Source organism: Podarcis raffonei, chromosome 17 (genome assembly GCF_027172205.1).
Source record: "Podarcis raffonei isolate rPodRaf1 chromosome 17, rPodRaf1.pri, whole genome shotgun sequence".
In the NCBI taxonomy this organism is placed as follows: Eukaryota; Metazoa; Chordata; class Lepidosauria; order Squamata; family Lacertidae; genus Podarcis; species Podarcis raffonei.
This window is the reverse complement of record NC_070618.1, coordinates 35,900,971-35,909,978: the sequence shown is the minus strand read 5'-3', so window position 1 is coordinate 35,909,978 and position 9,008 is coordinate 35,900,971. Positions and strand designations below refer to the sequence as shown.

The window sequence follows — 9,008 nt, the reverse complement described above, 5'->3', positions numbered from 1 at the left end:
CCTCATTTAAGAACTTTACCTCAGGATGAGAACAGAAATTGTGTGGTGGCGGCGGGGCGGCAGCAGGAGACCCTCCATTAGCTAAAGTGGTACCTCAGGTTAAGAACAGTTTCAGCTTAAGAACGAACCTCTGAAACGAATTAAGTTCATAACCAGAGGTACTGCTGTATGTGCACACAGGTATGCTCTTTTACATTTGCTGAGGGTGAAACTGTGTATGACATCAAGAATTGAGGCATCTGCCTTTGTTCGCTGCCTCCTTTCCTGTTGCAGCTCTTAAATGCTCCTCCTTCCCTTCCTTGTCTACCTAAAATATTGGGGGTGGGGGAGATGTTGCTGCAGATCAGCTTGGCTTAGGCTGAGAGGGTCTGGGTTTCCAGGGAGGCCAGAGTCGTGGGGAGGGGGCTGAGGGGGCTTTGCTTGCCGCATAAGGGATAAATGTGGCTGCCTGGCTTCTTTCTGAGAGGATCAAGGCATAATGGATGACGTAAATAGAGGGAGCCATGAGGGGCTGTCTATGGCTGGTTTCAGGGCCCTGATCTGGGAGGTGGAAAGCTAAACTGCCAGGAGGTAATGGGGGCCAGTGCAGTGTTCTTGGTTGGCTGATTTAGGGACAAAGTAAGGGGGGGCAGCTTTTGGGCCTTGCCATATTTTTAAGCTCTGATCTTTAAATTCTGTGTGTGTCCCCTTCCACTTCCACTTGCTTGTTTACAGTGCAATTCCATCCATATCTCCTCAGAAGTAAGTTCCTCTGAGTTCGATGGGACTTCTTCCTAGGTAAGTGCATGGAATTGCAACCCCAGAATGTCAGATTTTTTTATTCTTTTCTGTTAGCCTGCAGCTACTTACTGAAGCTCCTGGGATAGGTTGGATTAGGACTTGGTTTAGGGAGCTTTTCCACTAGTCAGAGGTGGGAATGGAAAAGTGTGTCTTGAGAAACAGGAGCCCCCTTTAGAGATCTACCTTCCTCTCCATTTATTTTCTTTCTTTTTATTAAGAGGGGAGAATTGAAACCTGTAAATCTTCCTCGTGATTTGGCAGGTCCTGGGTCATCAACCTGTTGCTCAAGATGGAAGCTGCCCCTGTATCTGGCCTGCCCAACAACCTCGACTTTTTGCCCTTGGATGCAAAGCAGTCTGGGTTTGGTGAGGCTGCTGCCCATGAAATATTTACCCACCTGAAGTGGGAGTCGGGAAAAGCCTTAAGTGAGCGTTTTCTGCTTGGTCTTGCACGATGAAATATTTAAACAGTGTCTGAGAACTGGGCAGTGTTCGTTCCGGAAAAGAGGCGCTTGGATAAGGTTGGCTGGGAAAAGGTTGGCAGCGTCAGGGTCATGGGGCAGAATGGGGCGCACAATGAAGCCGTGGAATGAGATGTCGCAGTCTTGGATGCATGAAAACACTGGCACATAGCAGGAGCCAGCCTAGATGGGAGAGAGGGATACCCGTGAACACCAAGGAGCAGAGGACACCTGTTCTCATGCTGTGTTTCGCTCTCATTTTCTTTTTTTAAAAAAAGATCTCTGGTCCTCCTAGAAAGTAAAGGGCTCCTAACTGATTTCTCTGAAATACAAGTGTTGTCAATACCTTGTATATTTCCCTGAGGAATGCTGTTTATATGTGTGTGTGTGTGAGAGAGAGAGATTTCTATGATCAGAACCAGCAAACCATAGCTTACTTCATATGGTAAGCATAAATTGGTTGGGGGTGGTTGTCCCGCTAATTTTGTGTTGAGCCATGCTCCCCATGGCAGCCATTTTGCCCCATCCGTGGCAGCCATTTTGTGACTATCGCCCCCAGCGCTCTCAAAATTTGAAATGTGCCCACAAGCTTGGTGACACCTGCTGTAAGAATTCCTGTCTGGACAGAGGCAGTCCACTTTTTTGCCAGAGTTACTCTGATGGTTTTTTTTGTTTTTGTTTTTGTTTTGTTTTACACTTTCCTCAGCCCAGAAGGGGCTTAAATGCAGCCTCTGTATACTAACTCTTTCTTTAAGACTCTGTTAACTGCCTTCTGGAACATGCTCAGGACATTAATTTTTGAGTCTTTTCTCTAGGATTACGCCATGTCCTTGGGCTTTCTACATCCTGTTCTTTAAACCATTCTTTTGTACTTGTTCAACAAGGCAATGTTCTCTGTTGGAACATCCTAGTCCATTTTAGAGCTAATTTTAGCACATTTTAAAGGGGGCGGGTGGGTGGTGTATACAATACCTTTCATAACCGTCAACATAGCTTACATTTCTCCTCTGTTGCATTGCATGTTTTGAATATGATCTGTTTAAAAAATAAAAATATTCAGCTGAAGGAGTTGTATATCATATCCCTAAACATGGAAAGCCTGTACTGCTGGGCATTTTTTATTTAATGGTAGAATTAAACGCTAACCTCCATGGATGGGGGCAGTATACCTTGAATACCAGCTGGAGGGAAACCACCAAGGCAAGACCATCAGCTTCATGGCAGGCTTGTCAAGTACCCAGAGCAGCGATAGTCAACACTGGGCACGGATGCCCTGCATTGGCCGTGCTGGCTTGGGCGGATGGGAGTTGGAGACCAACTGCATTATGTGGCCAATCACTTGGAACCAAAATGTAAGATTCAGTGGACCTTTTTGTCAGAGCTGGCAAGGCAACAGGTATCCAAATGAGTGAATGCAAAACTGTCAGCAGGCCACAACTCTAGTGCTTCCCGCTGACAGGACTAAGAGGAAGATGAGTTGGTGGGAGATGGCATGGATTAGCCTATAGGTAGGGTATTTGTGGTACCCCAATATGTCACTAGACTTCAGCTCCCATCAGTGCCAAGCAGCAGCTCCATTGGTCAGGGATGATGGGAGTTGGAATACCCCAACATCTGGAGGAAACCCAACTTCCCTATCTGATGTAAGGAGAGGAAACTTGATTGACCCAAAAGCATGGCAAGTATCCCACAGGAGGTGACAAGTCGTACTGCAAAAACACACCACGCTCCTCCCTCCCCCCCCATAGAAGGCAATGGTTCCTATTGACTTCTGAAGGACATGCCAGCTGCTTCAGGTAGAGTCTAAATCGGCGCTTCTCAACCTGTGGGTCCCCAGATGTTGTTGGACTACAGCTCCCATCATCCCTGAGCTCTGGCCTTGCTAGCTAGGGGTGATGGGAGTTGCAGTCCAACAACGTCTGGGGACCCACTGGTTGAGAAAGGCTGGTCTAAATGGTTATGGGAAGCTGCCTTATATGGAGTGTTCTGTGTCATCTGCCTACGCTGAGTGGAAGTGGCTCTCCAGGGCTTCCTGGACAGGACAGTCCCAGCGCTAAGTGGAGACGTCAGGACTAGAACATGGGACCTTCTGCATGCAAAGCAGGTGCTCTGCCCCACAGGCCCACCCTGCCCCCTGCTCTTGTTCTCTGCTGCTGGAGCAGACAGGACCACTCCATTGGAGCTCCACACTTCATCTGTGTGCCCCTCTTACTCCTCCCTTTCCCACCCGCCCCAAGTCAACGTGGAGAAAACACCAAGAAGAAGAAGAAGAAGAAGAAGAAGAGGAATAGTAGTAGTAGTAGTAGTAGTTTGGATTTGATATCCTGCTTTATCACTACCCTAAGGAGTCTCAAAGCGGCTAACATTCTCCTTTCCCTTCCTCCCCCACAACAAACACTCTGTGAGGTGAGTGAGGCTGAGAGACTTCAGAGAAGTGTGACTGGCCCAAGGTCACCCAGCAGCTGCATGTGGAGGAGCGGGGAAGCGAACCCGGATCACCAGATTACGAGTCCACCACTCTTAACCACTACACCACACTGGCTCTGTCACTGTACTGTAGTTGTGCAGTGTGATCTGCAAGACATTGGGACGTGATCTGCAATTTACTTCTGCTGGTGGGGGGCAGAAGAGAGTAAACCAGCTATTGGCTTCTGCTGCTAAAGGGCACAAAACAGGCTTGTCTTTTTCTGGTCATCTGGCAACCCAAAGAAGTTGGCTAGTCAGCGTTGGGCAGGGTGTAGAATCCAGTTCAGAGCTGAGGAAGAGCCTGGGACCCTCCATCACCCTTGACAGTTCCCATGCTGGCTGATGGGAATGCAACAAAATATGGAGGGTTATGCCCCTCTGCCTCTCACCCCTCTTCTTGTTCCATTCAGGCACCCCAATTGTGCCCCAATTCAGAGCCATCTGTTCTTGTTTCCCTGCCCAGTTTTGTCAGTTCCCTGTGGGTTTTTGTGGGGTTTTTTTGTGTGGTGGTGTGAGAGAGAGATTTAACATGAGAGGAGAGATGGCGCTGGGCTTTGGGTGACCAAGCATGCTTCCAGGTCTTGCTGGCCAACAGCCTAGGCAGAGAGGTGGCTGTCAAAGGAGTCAGGGTGGGTGGGTGGGGAAACGAAGCTCCAGGCAGCGGATGCGCTGCGGCTCTTGGCAGCTCTGCCATGGCGGCGCTTGGAAGCCTCTGGGAAGGGCTGTTGCCAAAGCAGCTTCTGCGCTCTCTTCCCCTCCCAGGGGACGGTGCCAAAGGGAGCAGTGTGGGCAGCCAAACTGGATGCCTGTCCTGTATCAACAGCAAGTGCTGAGCCAAAAGGGAGGAGCCAAAGAAGTGTGTTTGTGGAGGGAAATGATGGGATGTGGTTGTTCATAGCAGGCTGCTGCTCAGTGCGACAGCATGGGTGGTTATACACAGAGCCAGCCCTGCCATCAGGCAGCATATCATGGAGGATATAGGTGGGGAGCATTGACAAAGTACTGTCATACCTTGGGTTACAGACACTTCAGGTTGCCTTTTTTTGGGTTACGGACCTGCTGAAACCCGGAAGTACCGGGACGGGTTACTTCTGGGTTTTGGGGGTCACACATGCGCAGAAGTGATGAATTGCAACCCGTGCATGCGCAGACACACCACTGTGGGTTGCGAATGCTGCGGGTTGCTAATGTGGATCCCGCACGGATCACATTTGCAACCCGACCGTCCACTGTATTAGGACAGAGCTGGATGCTATCCCCCCTCCAGCTAGCTTGCTGTCTTCAACTGTGGTGGAGGGTGCTGTCCCAGTGCTGAAATGAAGTCTGGTTGCTTGTACATGAAATTGGAGTGGAGCACTTAGAGGGAGTGAATCTTAGAGGGACCATAAGAGCCATCTAGTCCAACCCTCTGCAGTGCAGGAAGCTCAACTAGATCATACAGGACAGGTGGCCACCCAACCCCTGCTTAAAAACCTCAAAGGAAGGAGAGTCCACCACCTCCGGAGGGAGTCTGTCCCACTGTTGAACAGCTCTTACTGCCAGAAAGTTCTTCCAGATGTTTAGTCAGAATCTCCTTTCTTGCAACTTGAAGTCATTGATTCAGCTCCGGAGCAGGAGGAAACAAGCTTGCTCCATCCCTCACGTCATAGCCCTGTAGATATCCTCCTTAAGGTAAAGGGACCCCTGACCGTTAGGTCCAGTCGTGACCAACTCTGGGGTTGCAGCGTTCATCTCGCTTTATTGGCCGAGGGAGCCGGCGTACAGCTTCTGGGTCATGTGGCCAGCAGGACTAAGCCGCTTCTGGCGAACCAGAGCAGCGCACGGAAATGCTGGTTTACCTTCCCGCCGGAGCGGTACTTATTTATCTACTTGCACTTTGATGTGCTTTTGAACTGCTAGGTTGGCAGAAGCTGGGACTGAGCAACGGGAGCTCACCTGATTGGCAAGCCCTAGTCTCTGTGGTTTAACCCACAGCGCCACCTGCGTCCCTTCGAGATATCCTCCTTAGATACCCTTTAAATGTCCTCAAGCAGCAAAAAATGGGCTGGCTCTGGACATAAAAACACAGGAAGCTGACTTATACAGAGTCAGACTGTTGGTATATTTAGTTCAGTCTTGCCTACACTTGACTGGCAATGGCTCTCTGGAATTTCAGGTGCATTTTTCTCTCAGTTCTTCCAGGAAATGCTGGGGACTGAACCTGGGACCTCCTGCGTTCAAAGCAGATGCTCTGCCACTGAGAGATGGTATTTCCCTTAAGCCATCCATCCCCAACTGGACACCCTCCCAGTCTTGTTGGACTCCAGCTCTCATCATCCCCAGCCATCGAGGACAATAGTCAGGGATGATGGGACTTGAAATCGAGCAACATCTGGGTGGCTGCAGTTTCCCTGTCCCTGTGAAGGATATTAAATGTTAACAGATGAAATGTTTAAATGTGAGTTTTAGCTTTAAAACAAAAACAAAAAACTTTAGCATATATTCTTCATTATACATCTTGAAGTGCCAGGTGAAAACATTCCTCTTCAGCCAAGCCTTCAGCTGATGAACAGTCTACAGTGGTACCTTGGTTCTCGAACAGCTTGGCTCCTGAAAAAATTGGCTCCCAGAGTAAGTGTTCCAGTTTGCGAAAGTTTTTTGGAAGCCGAATGTCTGACGCGGCTTCCGCCTGAGTGCAAGAAGCTCCTGCAGCCAATCGGAAGCCGTGCCTTGGTTTTCAAATGTTTCGGGAGTTGAACGGACTCCCGGAACGGATTAAGTTTGAGAACCAATGTACCACTGTATGTCCTTTTAAGTGTACAGTGGTACCTCTGGAGACGAATGCTTCTGGTTGCGCACGTATCAAGTTACGAGCTGCGCTAACCTGGAAGTAGTTGCTCCCGGATGCAAACTTTGCCCTGGCATGTGAGCGGAAATAGCACGCTGGAGGCACGCTTTCACTAATGGCGCCTCATGTTAACAGTTTCAGGATAAGAACCGCCGGAACAAATTAAGTTTGTAACCAGAGGTACCAGTGTATTTGTATCAATTGTATCATTTTGTTTCTGTTCTTGTTTTTATTATGTACTTTGTCATTTTATTCTGTATTTTTATGCACTGAACCGCCCTGAGATCATCGGAAGAAGAGCGGTATACAAATTTAATTAATTAATTAATAATAATAATAATAATAATAATAATAATAAAATAATGTTTAAAAAATAAGCCAAGTTTCTCAGCTGCTAGGACTTCATCACTGAATGCCAGGATATGTGCACATTCAGTATGGGAGAAGGACACAGCATGACAACTGTCCGGTCCAATCAAACGCTGTCTCCCTGGCAGGGGGGTGGGACTCACTTGGGCTCTGCATCAGGTAGCAAAATGTCTGGCACAAGGTGGGGGGGGATGGAGGAGAGGGAACTGGCTGCTTCAGAAGATACCACAGAGCAACTGAGGGCATAATTATCCCCCTGCCAGTCACCCCCAGTGAGTGGGGGGTTGCCTGGAGTTGAATTCACTCATCCCTCCGCTTACAGAAGTATGACCAAGTTGTCTGTTCCAGTTGAATTCATTTGCTCTTTGTAAATAACACACACACCCCGATCGCCAGTGCTTGGTGTTTGGCTTGGGGGGGGGCACTTTCTGCAGCCCAGATCTGGACTAGGCAATGAGCCTCCAGGTGCCTTCATTGTTGTAACAGGAGGGCTGGGAGAAGGGCAGCACACCGAAAATACGATGCCTTTCTGATGTGGGCAGTTCCATTCTAGAGCTGGGTTCGAGAGACAGGTGTCATTGGACTGCAACTCCCATCAGCCACCCTAGCTGGCATGGCTAATGGGCAGGGGTGATGGGAGTTGTGTCCCAGCAAACACCTGCAATTCCATGGGTTCTCTACCCCTGCCAAGAAGAAGTAGCGAAGGGGGTGTCCGGTTGCACTCGGGCCTCAGTTAGGGCCCCCTGAATGCCCTTAGGCTGAAGCTGGGGGAGAAAAAAAAGCAAAGCGGTGTTGTAAAAATACAGGTTTATTCCCCAACACATGCCCACCCCAGCCCCTTCTGTTGAGCTTCACCCCGCAAAAAACCCTCCCCCCTCCCATTCCCCGCAATGGTTGTGCCCATCCTTTTCTTCGGTCATGTGGGCCCCATGGTCAGTTCTGTGTAGCTGATGTACATCACCTTAGGGAGGCCTGCAAAGGACACAAAATGGGGAGTTGTTAGAGAGGGGTGGGTGCGGGGAGGGATGGGCCACGCTGGGACCCCCGAATGGGAAAACCTGCCTGCGGGGGGGGGGGGGGAGCTGTTCAGTTTCTGGGGGAAGGACTTTAAGTCAAGAACCTGGTTCGTAATCTGGGGGCTTCCACACAGTCGCCCGGGCGAACGTGAAAAGCCCTCAACAGACTTGCAGCCCAGCTGTTTATATCAGAGACGGAGACACTTCAGTCTCGCTAGTGTTGGACTGCCTCTGTCATCATCCCTGACCATTGGCTGTGCTTGCTGGGGCCGATGGGACGTGGAGTCCCAACAAGATCTGAAGGGCCAATAGTTTCCCCTACCTACGTCAAACCTGGCTCTAGACCAGGGGTACGCAACCTAAGGCCCTTGGGCCAGGAGCGGCCCATGGAGGCTGTTTAAGTGGCCCACAAGCCACTCCCGAACCGAGCTGCCCACTCGGTGAGTCCCCACGTGCTGCGCTAAACTGGCACAGCATGGTGTGGGGGCTGTCTTCCATGGCTCCGGAAATTGGTTCTGTGCATGTCTAGACAATGAAAATCGCTTCTGCGCAGGCAGAATTTTCAGAGTCTGGGCATGTGCAGAAGCGATTTCTGGCACCACGGACATGCGCAGATGTGATTTCGGCGTCACGCTGCGCTGGCCCGGCCCACAGAGAATCTCCACAGGAGTGATCCGGCCCATGCCTGGTAAGCCTTGCTGACCCCTGCTCTAGATTAATGGGCCCTTGCACATATACATTCCGCTGCCACCATGCTTTTTGTGGGATGTGATCCATGAGAGGCAGTCAAGTACAATATTCCTTGAATTACTAGAGAAGACATACGAGGGAATGTTTGGTCCAGCCAGTCGATACTTCCTGTTCCTCCTGGCTGGAGCACCCTTCCTTTTGTATGTGATAGAAGGTGGGTGTGACCTAACCTGTCCAGGTAACAAAAGGACGAGTCATGCAGCACACCTCCCTCTTTTTGACTTCCTTCTTTGTTTGACCAGCTTCTAGCTAGAACTACTCTGCTAGCTCTCAGTTAGCACTAGCACTGGGATTATTCCCCCATATGGGATAGATCCACATGTACATATTTGTAACTAAG

At 49.8% G+C, this 9,008-nt stretch overlaps 1 protein-coding gene across 1 annotated transcript in view; it reads right to left on the bottom strand.

The window, feature by feature from the left end:
• Window positions 1–7,753: 7,753 nt before the first annotated feature.
• The window catches only part of LOC128405035 (metabotropic glutamate receptor 6-like), a 40,802-nt gene continuing 39,547 nt past the window's right edge, over window positions 7,754–9,008 (bottom strand). The window contains exon 11 of the mRNA XM_053371207.1: window positions 7,754–7,874. Within this exon, the coding sequence (XP_053227182.1) occupies window positions 7,819–7,874 (56 nt within the window). The 3' untranslated portion in view covers window positions 7,754–7,818. The remainder of the gene's footprint in view (window positions 7,875–9,008) is intronic.